This window comes from Acipenser ruthenus, chromosome 12, assembly GCF_902713425.1.
Source record: "Acipenser ruthenus chromosome 12, fAciRut3.2 maternal haplotype, whole genome shotgun sequence".
Taxonomy (NCBI): domain Eukaryota; kingdom Metazoa; phylum Chordata; class Actinopteri; order Acipenseriformes; family Acipenseridae; genus Acipenser; species Acipenser ruthenus.
The window spans coordinates 4,741,995-4,760,007 of NC_081200.1; the positions used below are offsets into that span (position 1 = coordinate 4,741,995).

General features: G+C 36.8%; 1 protein-coding gene across 3 annotated transcripts; it reads right to left on the bottom strand.

The window, feature by feature from the left end:
- Positions 1-1,961: 1,961 nt before the first annotated feature.
- LOC117416823 (NACHT, LRR and PYD domains-containing protein 1b allele 2-like) lies at positions 1,962-17,221 on the bottom strand. 3 transcript variants are annotated; one of them, XM_034028231.3, is made up of 16 exons: positions 16,869-17,221; positions 12,665-12,693; positions 10,764-10,817; positions 10,333-10,359; positions 9,658-9,693; positions 9,501-9,545; positions 9,088-9,131; positions 8,742-8,794; positions 8,426-8,643; positions 7,760-8,010; positions 6,857-6,991; positions 6,474-6,609; positions 6,230-6,283; positions 4,370-4,444; positions 3,622-3,953; positions 1,962-3,273 (listed from the first exon to the last, which is right to left on the bottom strand). In XM_034028231.3, exons 1-16 carry the CDS (start codon positions 16,916-16,918, stop codon positions 3,268-3,270), a joined length of 1,545 nt encoding a protein of 514 aa, XP_033884122.1. In that variant the 5' UTR covers positions 16,919-17,221; the 3' UTR covers positions 1,962-3,267. The 3 variants fall into 3 exon arrangements, with proteins under 3 accessions (XP_033884122.1, XP_033884123.2, XP_033884121.2); XM_034028232.3 differs by having other exon boundaries at positions 3,651-3,953; positions 9,525-9,545; positions 16,869-17,204; XM_034028230.3 differs by having other exon boundaries at positions 3,651-3,953; positions 16,869-17,201.
- Between the last annotated feature and the right edge of the window lie 792 nt (positions 17,222-18,013).

Consider the following 18,013-nt stretch of genomic DNA (forward strand, 5'->3'; position numbering starts at 1 on the left):
TAACACAAATGTTACTTATTTATGTAACTTATTTATGGATACTTGATTAAATATATCAAATATGCATCTATCTTTGAATGTTTTGTGTATTCCAAAATGATATGGTCAACAAATCTATCATTTCTATGTAAGGATATTGCCCCCAAAGATTTTAGAGATCTATCCAAGAAGGTTGCATAGGTTTAACACAAATACCCCGAAGGTATCTACTGAGGATGTGACTTTTGAACCATATAGCATTTACAAGACATTTAAAATCAACCCATCTTAAAAAGAAAATCCAATTTTTACCCACATTAATTTCTTCATGATCATTTTTATCATGTGTTTCTTATTGATCAGAAACATCAATACAGTATTATTTGAGTTGTATGGTTTAATTTTGTTCAATGTCATCTACTGTAGGTTTGTTTGGAACTGCCCCACAACACTTGTGTGGATTAAACCCACCACCCAAAATTCTGGGGTAATTCGAAGTATGCCTCCCTGCCAATACACACCAGCCAATTCAACTTCAAAAGAGCAGTCCGAGGTGTACAAGATAGTGTGTTACTACATTTAGCTAATTCTGTTCACTTCCCAGCACCCCAACATCATTCAGGTGGTAGCCCACACAACTAAATCAATTAAACCATTTAGAATTCCCCAAGCTTCCCATACAACATATACAGACCACAAATTCAAATCATTTTTCTGGCTGGCCCAATGTTTAGCTAGATCAGAACTCCACTGTTTAGCTAGATCAGAACTCAAATGTTTAGTTTTCTCAGCTGCTGTGAGCACCTTGGGGAAAGATATCGTGCATTCATTTTCCATATTCTGTACTTAGGCTTTTTTGACATGTTACTTGAGTAGTTTCTTAGCTGCTAAACGTTGATTTCTAACTGACTGGTTAAAAATTCCACCCCCATCAGAAACTTCCTGAAACTACATTGTGTGGGTGCCATTGAACCAGGGATACAGAAATAGCAATTGCATTGCATGGCCTGGAAATGAGCTTCAGCCAGTCATGCAAACCACAAACATACCTAGGGTTTCTAGTTTCCAGGTTTTATTTTTCATCTCTCTCCCTCCCTTTAAACCTTAATTAATGGTTGTTAAGCCTTAACTGAATACCAGATTATTTAAATTAGCCATGCACTACTAGAAACTAACGCAGTGGAAATTAAAAAGCTGAATTCGGCAATTAGAGCCACAACGAAATGCAGGTTCAAATAGAATCAGGTGAGATCAATGCACGTTGTTTGTTAACGCAATCAAGATATGAGGGTAAAAAGAAACAACTTCCTTTGGTAATTAGGGTTTGATTAAGAAAGTGAATCGGCTCAAAATATAACTGTTATTCCTTGTTAAGCATTAACTAGTGTTTTCCATTTATTACCATAACTGGTTTATTGTCAGGACATTTATTAACACATGTATTGATGTTTTACAACAGCTGTTAGATTACAGATACTGAAATGCAATTTATCTTCACCTATGTGGTGTAAAGAACAGATTATAATTGATTATTTAAAAAAAAACTCTAAATCAGCTCTTAAAAGCCCCTATAAAAGGTTAGACTTTTTAATTGCTGGTTTGGGACCATTGTTGGGTGTACTTTCCCTGCTACAAAAATGAGCTTAATGGCCATTTGGGGTAAATAGATTTGAGGATCTAGCATGTCTTGTTACCATATTGAAAGATTTTGAATGAACAATATGTAATGTAGTAATCACTGGGAATATGTTGTTTTACTATTTGATGTGTTTATGCTTAATTAGATTAGTTATTAAACAGCAGGAGGGTTCACTTAAAAAGAACATAACCTTTTATCTGTGTAAAAATATCTCCACAAGGTGCAATATAAAATAATCCATTTACAAAACATTAAAACTGGCAGGAAACCAATATAACAAAAACAGGTTTAAATGCAAACTAACTATTTCAGACAGTAACAAAAAAAAGAATAACAAAAAAAGTTTCATACAGAATTGTTTATTATCAACAAGGAAGAATGTCATCCATAAATCGATTCACTGAATCTTGATTAAGAACATACTGCTGCCCTGTCTGGAGTTGGTCAGGTTCATTCTATAGGGCCAAAACTGGAAGGAGGTGAACTAGCAAGGCATATAGGAGTGTCAAACCTCTGCTTAGTGTTTTTAACTAGCCCTCGACCCCACAGATGGGACACATGCAGTAGTACCCACACCAACTGTACATGAGCCATTATATCTGCCAAATGACATGGTTTCTATCCATTCATAGAACACAAGCATTTAGCTGTATTAGGTCATAAACCTACAGTGGCAACATAGTGGTTTACTCAGCTATACACCATCGGCACATGACCTTGGCTTGTCCAACAACCACACCTCTATGTGATGAACTGTCTTCACAGCATCAACATCTCACACTCTTGAGCTTTTAAGGAGAATGAACCTTCCCATATGCCACAGGAGAGTTTCATTCCAGGAATGGACTTGCTACTGGTGATCATGAGGGAGGAGAAAGCCAGCTTATTGAAATACAGTACATTATTATTTTGAAATGTATACATTTTTTTTTTACCTGCATAAAAAAGACAAAAATATCCTGCATTCCTCTATGTTAATAGCTGCGTTCTTCACAAAGCTGCATACAGTTTGTATGCTACCTGAAAATAGGTAAACAGTGCATTCTATCAATACAAACGTAGTCACTTAGTGGCTAGAAGACCATTAATAAGAAATTGCTAACAAACTTTTGCTGAAATCAGTCCTTTGATTGTCAGTTACCAGCCATGTTTTGATTATTCACCAGTCATAAATGACAACACCTCCTGTACCCTCTCAACTCTCCTGTAGATCATCCCCTTGGAAAATAGCAAAATTCCAAACTTCAGAAAACTTCCCCGTCCAAGAAATTGGTTTGTTGCCATCAAAAAGAAATGTTTTTGTCATGATGGATGTTTTCACTTCTATCCCTCTATAAGTGTGGGGATAGTTCACAGCTCACAGTGGTTCTCTTTCTGGCAGTCCTGGTGCACTTCATTCTTACGCTACTACACTGCATTATTTAAGCACTAAATATTAGCAACTCCCTTTAGGAGCTAGTGTAAAGTATATATTGCAAGAAGACAACTATGCCTAAACTGAATAAAGACCTACAAAAAAAGACCCAGTTAAAGTGTAAAAGCAGTTCACATTTCCAATCAAAATGAATACATGATGTACAGCTTGATTCTTCTCTCGTGTGCTCATAATGCCCCTGAGAATGTTACTGGCTCCACTTCCACTTCATTCATCATGTCTGTAAAATATGTGAAATGTAGTTACTAAACACATTTAAAATGCCTGCTGTGCCATTTACTGATTATTACAGTGCCTTCAGCTCTCTAAACAGCCATCATGTATGTATCTGTCTTCAAACAGTTAAGATCTGCAACCATGGTGCTACAGTGCTCATTTTGTCTCATTTTGATTGTTTTAATGTTGTAAAATGTCTGGCACAGATGTTCTGCATGTATAATTGTATCTGAAGCACTATTAATAGGTATTTTATTGATGACTAAACTGATATGTAACTCTCTTACACAAAGCTGTGAATTTTTATTTGTATTAATCTCGGAATCAAAAACATGATAAAAGCACTAGTTACCGAAACATTGTATGTTTGAAGCATTGTACCTTGAAGGAGCTTCTTTACCACATATGGAACATCTGGATCATGGAGGCTATAGTAGAGGTCTTTTATTGTTGCATTGTCTTTTGCCTTCTTTTTCCATTCCAGAAGCATGTTAAACTTTTGCATTGCTAGGTCCTCTTTGTCTTCTTCTTGAATCTGATCGATATCGTTCTTTGAGATATTCAGGTAGCTGATGCCAAGCTGTTTCCACTCTTTACCAAAAACCTTTGCAATTCTCATAAGCTGTTGCTCAGTGATAGTGATGCTCAGTGGTTCTTGACAGTTCTTGCTGGACCTTGATCCATCTGGAACAAAATACATTATTAAAAGTGTTTGAGATAAAGAAGATTCTTGTCCTGTTTTCACTCTGACCGTTTGTTTAGGCATGCGCCCGAACAACCTGCTACTCAATGCACAGATTTTTCCATTTTGTTCCATGTACAGTCCTCTTAGCCCACTGTATAGGGTGCAATCCCCCTTATACATCATGGTATGGAGCACATGCTATCAGAGCATCCCTGTTGCCCCAGGTTACTGACTACATACAGGGATGAAGACACCCTAACCTCAAATCTCCTTTCTGGGTCTATCAACATTTAAAGTGAGTGGACAATTCTGAATGTGATTCCCTTTATCAGAGGTGAACACAATATTTAATCATTTAAAAAGAACCATAATCCTGAATTGCAATACAGTCAGTCGAGACAAAAAGCGGTAATACCTGTTGTGTCAGCACCTCTGAATTTCTTATTGTCATTTTCCTCTTCACTGCTGCTTGATCTATTTCTCTTAATCCCTGTGCAAGAAAAAAGATTTACATTACAGATCTCAGACCGTTCCAAATCTTTGCAATTAAAATGTCAATTAGTTTGTTGTTAATATTATACTGTTAATTTTTTTTTTAAATTCCTGTTAGAAAACACACCTTTGCACTTTCATCTATAACAGCACCTTACTAATGCATTTCCAACTGACTAAGTTTTACAGTACAGTGCCTATAGAAAGCCTAATCCCCCTTGAACTTTTTTCACATTTTGTTGTGTCTAAGTTTCATGCATTTAAATGATGATTTTTTTTCTACTTATCTACACACCATACTCCACACTGTTAAGGGGAAAAAAGTTTTTATTGAGAAAAAATATATATATTAAAAATAAAAAACTGAAAGATCATAATTGGATAAGTCTCCATCTCCAGTTAATACTTGGTAGAAACACCTTTGGCAGCAATTACAACTGTGAGTCTGTTGGGATATGTCTCTACCAACTTTGCACACCTAGATTTGGCAATATTTGACCATTCTTCTTTACAAAACTGTTCAAGCTCTGTCAAGTTCCTTGGGGAGCGTTGATGGACAGCAATCTTCAAGTCATGCCACAAATTTTCGATTGTATTTAGGTCAGGGCTCTGACTGGGCCACTCAAGGACATTTACCTTTTTGTTCCTTAGCAACTCCAGTGTAGCTTTGGCTGTGTGCTTTGTGTCGTTGTCATGCTGAAAGGTGAACTTCCGTCCTAGTTTCAGCTTTCTTGCAGAGGGCAGCAGGTTTTTCTCAAGGACTTCTCTGCACTTAGCTCCATTCATTTTCCTTTCTATCCTGACAAGTGCTCCAGTCACTGCCGATGAGAAACATCCCCATAACATGATGCGGACACCACCATGCTTCACAGTAGGGATGGTGTTCTTTGGGGATGCGCTGTGTTGGGTTTGCGCCAAACATAACGCTTTGCATTTGGGCCAAAAAGTTCAATTTTAGTTTCGTCAGACCACTTTTTGCCACATGGCTACAGAATCTCCTGAGTGTTTTTTTTGCATACTTCAAATGGGATTCAAGGTGGGCTTTCTTGAGTAACGGCTTCCTTCTTGCCACCCTACCATACAGGCCAGATGTGTGGGTAGCTTGAGATATTGTTGTCACATGCACACTTTGACCAGTCTTGGCAATAAAAGCCTATAGCTCTTGCAAAGTTGCCATTGGCCTCTTGGTAGGGACAGCCTGATCTAGGCAGGGTCTTGGTGGTGCCATACACCTTCCACTTCTTAATAATCATCTTGACCATGCTTCAAGGGATATTCAAGGCCTTTGATATTTTTTTAAACCCATCCCCTGATCTGTGCCTTTCAACAACTTTGTCCCGGAGTTCTTTTGAAAGTGCCTTGGTGCTCATGGTTGAGTCTTCGCTTTGAAATGCACTACCCAGCAGAGGGAACCTACAGGAACTGCTGAATTTATCCTGAAATCATGTGAATCACTACAATTTAACACAGGTGGAGGCCACTTAACTTGGTGTGTGATTTTGAAGGCGATTGGTTACACCTGAGTTAATTTAGGATTGCTATTACAAGGGGGGTGGACACTTATCCAACCAAGCTATTTCAGTTTTTATTTTTAATTAATTTTCTACAAATTTCTAGAATATTTTTTTCACTTGGACGTTGTGGGGTAGAATGTGTAGATAAATGAAAAAAAAACTATTTTAATGCATTTTAATTCCAGGCTATAAGGCAACAAAAGGTGACAATTTTGAAAGGGGGTATGGACTTTCTATAGGCACTGTATCTGTTTTTAAAACAGACTCACCATTTTCTGCTCTCTTGACAGCTGGTTCTTTAAAATTGCTTGTATTCCAATCACCTGTCAGGAATAAAGCATAGTTACAAAGTTTAAATTGGCACAACTCAAATGAGATTTACTTACATCAGCCATAACTTTAAAACACTCAATAAAACACTAAGTCAAGCAGACAAATGTTATGTGTACCCTGAAGAAAACACTAGCCATAGTTTGTCTACTTTAGTCTTTAAATAAATAAAATTAAACATACATTCTCGTAGTGTTGTAGTCCAGACAGTGAGATCAGAGTCAGCTTCTACCAGTGACAGTTTAAACGAGACTGGCTGTTCAAAATAAACCTCAAAGTAGCCTTTAAATTTGACTGCATCTAATGTGAACTGTATTTCCTGCAAAGACAAAAACTGGAACATGAGTGGCTGCTGCATTCTAGTACTGTCATTCATTTACCGGTAATTAAATTAACAATAAATCAAAAAACAAAAAACAGAAAACAAACAGACAGAGGTTTTAATGAAATAAATAAATACATTAATTGATTAATTTAATAAATGCAAAAAATTGTGATCCCCTGAATTGCAATGACCCGGATAAATAAAGGAACGTTGCGTTTCTGATACGCTGTGAAAACCATACCTCGGGCGTGATGTCGGCTTCTGGCTCACTGATTAGTCTGTATTTCTTTTTTTCCTCCAGTAGTTTCTGACAGGTAGGAGGCTTATCAATTTTGATGTATTTTTTATTTGACTGCCTGACATCTTTATATATATCCTAAAAGGCAAGACAAAAGGATTATACTCAGAAACGATTTTCTGGAGCGAGACTGTCCTGGATACACCTTGAATTCAGGGCTGGTTCAAGTTTTTCAGATAGCAATGATCAACACAGTGGCTGTCTGTACTGAATATGTATATTCTTAAATGCTAATGTTCCCAAATGCTGTCATTAATAAAACATGAGGTTCTATGAAGTATCATTTATAGGCACTGTGTTGTTTCTGTGGTCACAAACTTCCCGTTGTGAGCTTTTACTGTAACTGTAAACAGGAAAGAACCAACACCATTGATAGCCTTTAAAACTGCATGCTCTTCTCTTGTAGATATGACACAAAGTGAAATCATGGCTGCTATGGTTTCAATGACCAAGGAGGTTAATCCCCCAAGAGATAGATCCCTGCCTGGGGATCTACTGGAGACAGGTGTACATATACACGTATGTACATATTGCCGTACGTTAATGTTTTGAATAGCTGTAGACAATCATTTGATCAGGATTTTACAGAGTTATACTTTTTCTGCACAAGTTATTTGACATTTTACAAGAACCGACTGGTTGTATCATGAAGAGTTTACATATGAATATGTCACAAGGATTTAAAGTTTAGCTGGAATGTTCTTTCGGTTTGATCCGGGTTCCAGTAAACTTATACAGTTTAATCTTTCCTGCTATGGTGAATAATTAGTTTTTACTGAACACTGCACAGTATTGGCTTGAGAAACTTGAGCAACTTTTCAACTTCTGCTAATGATCATTGCTTACCTTGATATCCGAGTTGTTGTTTGTAGCTAAATATACACGAAATGATGCAGAGGGATGACTGTCTAACACTTTGTATACAAGAACCACGCCATGATGTTCTATGTGTTGTGATGTCTGAACAATGGGGCCCACTGGTGACAGAGAGGTGACATTCCATTTAATATGGGAAGTGGAGTGATCAGAGGAGGATTCTATTACAGGGGCATTGTCCTTAATGTGCAGAACTCCAAACTTCATGTCACTTTCATGATCTGTAAAGAAAAGACCCGCCATCACCATATCAGCAAATCAATCAAAAGAAACAGAGCACTGATGATTAAATAGTAGAAGGGTTACAAGCAACAATGAATAGATACGTAATAAACAAAATACTCTCCATGTGGTAGTTAAGGCCTCCCGTAGTTAAATTACAAAACAATGTATGGCATAAGAAAATGGCATTATTAAACGTAACAACTAGTATAGTTTAATGAACATTATATAAACGTACCATCTCAATTATATTAACAGCTTTAATACCTAGTTCTGAATGCTAGTCTTAGTTTTGACTGCTTCTTTAATTAAATAGACTAATGATCGGGATATCCTCACACTGTTAGAACTAGGAGTACATTTTCTATTGGTTTCAAAGCGCAACATCACAAAAAGTGTATCATCCGTCCTTACCACCCAAGCAGAGTGAATGGGGAAAGTGGATGGCTTTGAGAATGTTGGGGTCACACTTCACGTCAAATATTGGACCAATAAACTTCCATGGTTCTTTTAAATACGTTCCATACTTGCTCCAGGACAGCGTTGCATACGTGATTTTAACCTTGTCTGAAACTTCAAACATCAAACCTGTGACTGAACACTGGTAGGAGCCTTCACTATCCAGTATTAAGCTAAAGTAAGAAACAGAAAGGAAAATTGAAATCGATCTGAAGTTTTGCACTATTGGTAATAGTGATTGAATACCAAGAAGTCATGCATCTGTACTCACAGTAATCGTCCCTTTGATATATTTCTTGGAGTTACTTGTTCGTAGGATTGATTCTGAGGAATTTTTCATAAAAAGGCCCAATTACACTCATGCTTTCCTAAACATCATGTTTTTCTTTCATTTTTATTACACAATAGTACCTTTTTTTCAATTGTCATAACTAATAATTGTGACCGAATATACCATTTTAACTGTCTGGGTATGAGAAAGAACTCAATACTAGGTAAAGACTGTAGTGGCGTCTGTTATTACTTCCACAATATTGTGCAGAATATTAATAGAACAGTGTTAAACTGAAGAAATAATTCACTTTGGTAAGCTGATTTGATCATGGTAAATATATTACCTGCCTGGCCTTGCATTTTTCACAGGTAGGCTTAATATAAAAGTCTGCAAAAGAAAAAGTGCATACATTATTTACAGTATAGATAGACAGATCACCATCACAGCAAAACCCATCACAGCATAATTGTTATCTTACAGTAGCATTACTTAGTGCTGAAGGAGTTCATATAAGCACGACTAAGGGCCCAATCCAATTTACTTTCAGCTTTGAGAAAGAAACACAGACAAACAGAAATAAATGCAATGTACAAAGTCGATAGTTTGATTTCATAAGCACATTATCCATAATGAATCAAAATTAAAATGGATACACATTTGCTCTGTCTAGTGCATGGCTTTGTATTTTCCTAACTCACAGCTGAAAGTTAATTTGAGAATCGGGCTCTGGTCTGTGCCCCAGTGTTATACATGTACCTGATTTTGGAGTAGATAACTCACTTTCTCCATCAGCACTGTGCTCTGCAAAACAAAATATTGCCACAACATGTTCTTTAAATGATCACATTTTCAGGTCTATAAAGTTCAATTGTGTGTTCAAGTGTATGATTTAATTTTTATAATGGTTTCTTACCAGAATTGAAACTTCCTACGTTTGGTTCTTCTTTTTCTATTAAAAGAAAGGGCAGTATGTTATGCACTTCTCCCAGTATGCAGCGAGCAGGGATTCACTCTATCTGTTATCGCGTGACATTAAAGGAGTGCTAACCAATGCTTTCAGAGTATCTTCTGTTGTGTACTTTAGGAAGGTAACAAGAAGCAATAGTGCTATATTTAAATAAATCTATAAACAAGAAGGGAACCAACAAAGTGGGATGGGTGATAACATCGTCAGCATTACTGAGTTCAGAAAATGCATTTGAAATATTTGGTTACTGTGTGAAATTTGCAAATGACAAAAATAAGTTATTATTATTATTTATTTCTTAGCAGACGCCCTTATCCAGGGTGACTTACAATTGTTACAAGATATCACATTATTTTTAACATACAATTACCCATTTATACCCATTTAGTTGGGTTTTTACTGGAGCAATCTAGGAAAAGTACCTTGCTCAAGGGTACAACAGCAGTGTCCTCCACTGGGGATTGAACCCACGACCCTCCGGTCAAGAGTCCAGAGCCCTAACCACTACTCCACACTGCTGCCCACTGGGGAAAAGAAATTCAAGCAGTGGCACTACAGGATATCAAAAACATATTTAAAAAATTTAGAAAGGCATAAAAAATAAAATATATATATATTTACCCGATTCATTCTCAGTTGCACTTTCATCTGTATAATGATATAAAAATTGTGTGATTAGATGACAGCTGATTAGTGCCTCCTAAAACATTTCATAACAATTACAAGATCATTAATTCTACACAGTCCTCTTCATAGCAAAACCATTGCAGAGTGATAAAGTACAAGGATCTAACCAAAAATATACTGATTATAAAAAAATCCAGTTCAAGCAAACAGGTTTTTAATTAAGATTTAACAGCAGACACAGGTCTAGTATCTCTGATCCTTTACAGGGCAACACAGTCTCAGGAAATAATAATTACTTAAGCTACCAGCAGACAAGCAGACTGCAGGAAGCTTTGGAAAAAGGTATAATGGGATTGCAGAGTGCAGATTGGAACATAAGCTGTACAAGGCTTTGGCACAACATCTAAATGTGTGTATGCCCTTACCAGAATCTTCATCTTCTGAGCTCTCTTCTGTGGAAGCTTCACTCTCTACGTGGGCTACAGAGAAGGAAAAAATCAATGGATAGTAATGTTGGCTGTTAAATGTCTATATCGTAACACTTTTCTGCAAATGGATGACCATCACATGACTGAATAACTTGTTATGCAAAATCCATCTACGACTTATCGAAGACGCATCTCCCTGATGGAAGATGATGATATTGTTCTTGATGAGCGATACTTGAGTACTTGAGGATGCCTTAAAAATTGTTATTTTACACAAGCATGAACATAACTGGAATCCAGCTCCAAAATGCAAGGAAGAATAGTTTAAAAGGTCAACTAGAAAATCTAATGTCAGCCAGTGATACTCTTGAAATACCAACTAAAATCACCTTTATATGGACATGTGTTGCCAAAGTCGAATGTAGAAGTGTGGTTACCCATGTATTTGGTGGAAACTGTCTGAAAGGTATTGGAAAGGAGTGTAGGAGGCGGCTCTGCCAGTAAAAGGAGTACACCGACACCAGTACATTGAAAACCAAGTATAATTCAAGGAAATCCACTGTCCAGATTTCAGATGTGGATTTCTATTTCTGCTTTCGAAGGACTCTCTCGTTACTCACGCTTTTCGTTGAGGCTTTTCTTTTGGTTTCTTCTAACTGCAGAGGTTCACTTTTAGTTTCTGTAGTGCTCCTGTACATTCAGAGCAACGCTGTTCTGTGCAATACGTCCAATGCAGTACGGACATGCAATACTGTTGCTAATTTGTATCAGAAAGAGCTGCTCTTGTTATGTCAGCTGGGCAGTGGTTCTGCTGTTCGTTTCAGAGGAGGGGAAGGTTTAAGAGGATTGCAGTATTTTTTCTGTCCTGACACATCCTTGCTGCTCCTTTAGTTTGTCTCTCAGGGGCCTCTCTGTCTCATTGATTTAATCTACGCCAATTTCATAGCTCATGTGTAACTTTTCTGCTTTGGTTCCCAAAGGAATGGGGTCTTTGCACAGTTAAAAGGAATATCTTTGATGCAGAATTAGGCCCTTGGTCTTCACTGTCATGTCTTGGCTATGGGAGATCCTTTTTTTTTAACTAAGTTCTGGTTTGTTAGACCCAAATTCCCAGTGTATATAGTACAAGGCCTCTACATTAGGGTTAGGATCTGTAAATAATAATTAAAGAATAATCTATTTATTATTAGCAAATACTACAGTCAAATAACATAATCACATTCCTGTTGGAAAAAAATGTCTGGTTGTCTGTTTGGGAGAAATTTAAAATAAATAATATTTGTTATATACAGACACACACCAGTATAAGCATGATATTTTGTGACTTATATAAGAAGATTCTTTCTTTATTCCCATTTATCTTGGAATATTTTATTTTAGTTTTTTGGTTTTTTTTTTAGGAAAACGTATTACATTGTATGTGAATGTGGTAATACAATACATTTTATAATTGTATTTTAGTCAGTCCTAGAAAGCCTAAGCTTTTTTTTTTTTTCATTGGGAGATTTTTTCATGTGGGGTGTATTTTCATGAAGTGTATTTTCTGCGTATTTCATAAAATAAACTGCCCTTCTCTGATGTGATGTCATAAATAAGTTCCCTGTTTTTGGTACTGCCTGTAAGAGATCTGGGAACATGAAAAAAAATGTTCACACACTGACATCTAGTGGACACAGTGGGACAGTTCAGACCATGGAGTTCAAGTACCTGGAGTGGGTTGCAGACTCCTAAGAACCTTTTTATTTATTATCCTGTGCTAATATAACTCCATTGTGTTACTGTATATTTTATCACAGGATAACAAGATTCAAGACGTTATATGACCCTATCAGCCAGGTAAACATATAATCAATCTCCGTCTCTGTGTTTTAAGACAGAAATACTTTCGTTAATCTTACCTTTTTGCTCCGATGGTGAGACGTCGCCACTAAAAAATAAAAAACACAGTTTTGCAATTGAAAGTAACATAATGTGCATCTTTATGCAAATGATCACAGCAATGTTTCCGTGTTTGGGAACACAATCATCTACGAAAGAATATTTCACAAAGGTTAAGCATGTTATCTTGCATGCAGTGTCCCGTGACTTCAGATGTAAACATTGCATTTAAACCACCTATGGACCAAATCAACAAGGAAGAGTTCCCTGCAGATGTACGGAAATTCATTCAATTAGAATTTGATATATATCCAAAAATAACAGCTTTTTTTTCCCGCCTGTAACATTTGCTTGCTTCCTGTGAGCAATCACTCCGGTAAACATCATCGCAGACTGGCCCACAGTGAAGAACAGGAAGTGAAAAGCTACCCAGCCTTGTCTTGTCCTCCACAGTTTCAAATGTAATGTAATTCATTTTCAGCACTTAGCATACTATTTGGGCAAGGGGCTTAATTCCCCCTCCCAAAAGCCCTGCATCAACTAATGGTTGTTAAAGTGACCAGTTTCTATGCATAAGCCACACACATCACCACTAAACCACAGTGTGAACCTTCCCAGGGTGGCAGATGGCCTTTTGTGTTGCTCTGAGTTATTTGAAATTGCGAGGAAGGTACATTGGGAAATTTTCACTACTTTATGTGTATGTGCAAAAACATATCCAGCTTTCACTCTACAAAGTGTAAAGAATAACAAGATTGACAAACAGCAATGAATATCAGATTCTGATTATGATCAATCACTCAAGTCGAGAGACCTTAAATTAAATACAAAGGAAAATAACGTGGTTTATGCATAAAGGTCTTGAAAACCACGTAGATTCAGGTGTCAAGATTCGAGGATTTGGTTTGGGAAGTATATTTTAACTTCAGCGTCTTGTTATAGTATTACTTGCTCAAACGTAATGTAAAGGGCATTCACTGTAGAAACATGGCTCACCACAATATAGTGAAACTGAAGAGTGATTTAATCCTAATATTCATATATAGCTCAAGTATTTTACTGTAAACCAGCGCATACAGGGCCCAGTTAAAAGAGAAAGCACGTTTTCAAATAAATCATGTGCAACTCACAAGCTTTTTAAACTGACAGAATTTTCCATAAAAAGGCAACTCTTCAAATAATGCTGAAAGATAAGCATCTGAATAATTTGACAGATTATATATTCTCTTAAATCAGTTGACAGCCGTCTTTGAGTTTCATAACTTTGTTTAACTTTGGTTAATATTGCATCAATATACTCTCAGGCTATTGTCAGTGCTTCAGATTATATACAACATGACTGCTGATGCTGTAAGACTGCATGCATTTTACATGTTGTACATATTGTAGTTTTTTTCACATTGTTCATAGTTATCGAGCTATGTTCTTATATAGAGAAAGGGTTGCATGTGTGACGACTGTGATCAATAGAAACAATGCTGTATCTAGAAGCTAAATCTAAGTGGTGGTCAAGTCACTACTGTACCAGCAATAGTTATTTTTAAGCCAATTGAAATCTTTCTATTAAGGTCTTCCTTGGCCCATGTTCGGTTGTGCTGTAGAACTTCAATGAGGATTGTATAACAGTTCTACAGTACAATAATAAACCTTTCTCCTCTTAAGTACTGCTAAATTAAATATGTAGAATTTTTTTTAAAAAAAGCAAATGCCATTCATCACAATAAATTAGAAAATAAAATATGCATAAAAACTGAAATGAGCGATTGAGGTCTTGGCCTGTCACATACAGTACTACTACTACATTACATAGCTAAGTGGGGAAAGTCTATCCAGTAGTTCCTACACTGTGCACTAAATTACACCTCACTGGCAGGCCTAATGAAACTGACAGATCAAACGACTTGACAACAAGTACACCCTGCGGAAGACTGAAGGGGCAATGTGAAAAGAGATACGTTCTAGTGAAGTTCTTTGAAATGTACTGCTGGACGTGCTTGAATTGCGTTCACAGTGAAGCCAGGTCTATTCTACTGCCTTTGATGCTGAATAGCTCTGAAGTAGAGTACATGTATAAAGTTAGTTCATGACTCGATTCACTTGTACCTATGGGTCAGAAAATCTTTCACAGACACACATTAACGCATTCTGGGTTTCGGTTATTTGTAAAACTCTTAACTTGCAGAACTGTTAACAGGAAATGTATTGTATGTATATAAAAGCCATTCAAAGCCTTCAGTAAACAAATTGAGCTGACATGTAAACATGAGCAGTGTCGTAGCTAAGGGGGTGGTTTTGGGGGTTCAGACCCCCCCCGAAATTAATTATTCAACTACGTGGCACAATAAAAAACATCAGCCATGTGGAAAAATCCGATTCATCACAAGCACCCCCCCCCCCCCCCCCCCCGAAAATCCAGGCCAACACCCCCACCGTGTTCCCATATATTTAGGTCAATGTGTGCTGCATCTATATAGTTTCTATTCCTCATTAAACATGACAGTGTGTTGAAATGTGCTTTATTATTTCCTCGTCTGAATCTTTTTATAGGACTATAATGTTTATGTTTAATATTCTGCTTTCATGGACCGAACCAGTCAAACTGGTTTAAAACACAGTATTCCAAACCTGTAGAGAACTGGCAAGGCTCCAGACTCCATTCAATAGACCCTGGAGCGTGCAGAATACAATACAATTACAGGGATGTGTCACTTTAAACAGCTGGTCCTTCTATAGTGGTGGTCTTTGATACAGCTTTGTCTGCTAGAATTCAGACAGTACAAGGAAATAATGACCCCTGCTAAAAACTGAAGACCTCAGCAAAGGCCTGTTTATACCAGAAAAGGAGATGTTATTTTTTCTATACTCATGCATCACACCAGAATGAATGTCAAATCTAAGTACAGTATCTAGATATAATCAGGTAACTTTGAAAGTGCAGGTTTGTCAGTGTTATTCAGTGGAGGCTGGTCTGAGCTTTTGCTGAGGTTTAAAACAAGTGTTAGCCTTTATGGCATCTGGTTTATCACAACATATTCCGATTATGAAACCCTGTAGAATTAAATGGCACAGTCCACTCAACCCTCTAAAAATAGGTATTGAAAACAGACACACACAAAAAAAAGTCACCTTTGTGACTTTCTATATCAACGATTCATTATCTTTCACTGTTTTCTTTACCCTTATTTTCCTTACCAAATGCATAACATTTCTGTTTTTGTTTCATAACTACTTATCTATACAAAACATAAGCAACACGTTGAACAGCAATTTCATGGTTATGTTTATTTTTCTCTTCTTTATTTGTCTTTAAATACACATTGCACTATTTGCATCATGATCCCTGTTGCTAAGGTAACTTTATCTCTGGGTCCTTTACAGAAATACAGCTGCTGCTGGCACAGGCCTTTATTTGCAAGTGAAAACTTGATTTGAGCTGCAGGCTGAGTGTGGTGAACACAACAGGAAATCTCTTTCTGAAAAACAGCAACACTAACAACCAAATGCAGTTGGGATTCCTGCCTAGATCAGCATACTAACTTCCTGAAAGACATAAAGCGCTCACTCGCATCCAAGTTCGTGATATTTTTCAGATGTGTGCTAATTACTGAAAAATAAATTATCTTTATTTATCACAAAGGCACGCTTGTGTACATTAATGTGTGTGTGTGTGTGTACTGTCTGAAATAATCGAATCGTTTAAAATGTGTCACATTGTGGCAAAGACTGCCGGGCATCATTGAATCAATGCCTGGGCTAGAAATATTGAGTCACCGTATTACAGGCGACACATTGTCAAATGTAACATAAGAAACGATGCTGTAAGATTGAGCGTATGTAGCTATAACATGGTTGAGATAGTTAAACAAAGCCTTACATCTACATAGAATGGTAATGGCCGACTAGCATATAGCAAAGAATACAATGGAAACATGGCGCCTTTAATAGGTTTCAAATTCGCGCTTCTCTAAGCAAACAAAACGCGTCATAAGTTTTATAATTGTTTAATGTGGTCTTTCTGCTTCACAAAACTACCAGGTGTACATGCAGAGCAAATTGATGATCACCGTTCATGGTATAACGTTACAGTATATACCCTTTTTATTTCCTAGAAGCGTTACTATATATATATATATATATATATATATATATATATATATATATATATATATATATATATATATATATATATATATATATATATATAAGATATTGTGCGAAACTTACCTTGCTTCAAGTTGTTTCATATCCTCAAAGCTGGTCATGTCTGCAACCATTTTGTGTAACTCACTTCTGTGTGTTGTTTGTTTGTTTTTTCTCGTGTTTTAATCGTGAAGCTTGCTGTATAAACTCTGCATGCTGCTGCAATATCGCACACCTGCGGAAGACAACGTCACTCGGCAGAGCAGCACTTCCAACATTGTAATATAATGAGCAAACAGTCAGAGGTCTATTACCGTGTTCCTCCACACAACAATATACATGTATATATGAGCATCCTTTCAGGTGCAATAAATAATATATAGAATAGCTTGTGCAAAATCCCAAATCTTGCAGGGTGGCAAATTAATTTAACTGAAATTGATTTAAATAAATAAATAAATAAATCTTTCTCATATTTCGTGGACAGTAAGCCGGCCCACTTTGGGTGGGATAATATTGTAGTAGAAATCCCGCCCAAACCCCTTTACTTTCTTCTTTTTTTAAAATAAAAAAAATAGTAACATGTCTTTCGCTTTCGCAAAAGCAGGAAGAGTAACAAGGCTATCCTGACTATCTATGCATGGCATTGTACAAAATATCGTTCCATTCCAGAATAGAAAGCACGAGGAACTGTTACGATGTATATGTATAATTGTTGATTTGTGACCTGTTTATAATCAACGGCGTTTACGTCATCTTGCACACCCAGTAGATGGTGTCGCTCATCCCTAGATCATATTTCAGAAACAAAATGATTCACCGTACAGGGCAAGCATACTACCCCTGTTCTCTGTTGCATTTAAATGAGTATATAATGCACGTGGAATAATACTGGCCTCTGAACAACAGCATATTGATCTGGATGTAATTGGTTACCATGTATGTTTTTGGGCACATTTTTAACTGCGTTATAACCCCCTTGCTGATAATTCCAGCTACGGTACTGCTGTTTTCTTACTGGATAGCCAGCATGTGCGTGTATAATACCCGTGCATTAATGAAATCATTCGGAATTGTACTGTGAAGGGGGCTATATTTTTTTCACGAGTCAGTATTATAGTGTCTTGAAACAACTATGCCAGTTTAGCCCAGCACGCTTTTGGTCATTTGAATTTCAAACAAGGGCTCTTGCTGCTGTATCTGCAATATTGATAATGGTGTTTCACTCT

What these genes read in the sequence shown, in the direction of transcription:
- LOC117416823 (XM_034028230.3), bottom strand. Translation starts at nt 16,918, where the DNA reads ATGGTTGCAGACATGACCAGCTTTGAGGATATGAAACAACTTGAAGCA. An exon ending in TGCAACTGAGAATGAATCGG is followed by an intron (nt 9,694 to 10,332) that starts GTAAATATATAT and finishes TTCTTTTAATAG; the next exon opens with AAAAAGAAGAACCAAACGTA. An exon ending in AAGCCGACATCACGCCCGAG is followed by an intron (nt 6,610 to 6,856) that starts GTATGGTTTTCA and finishes TTGTCTTTGCAG; the next exon opens with GAAATACAGTTCACATTAGA.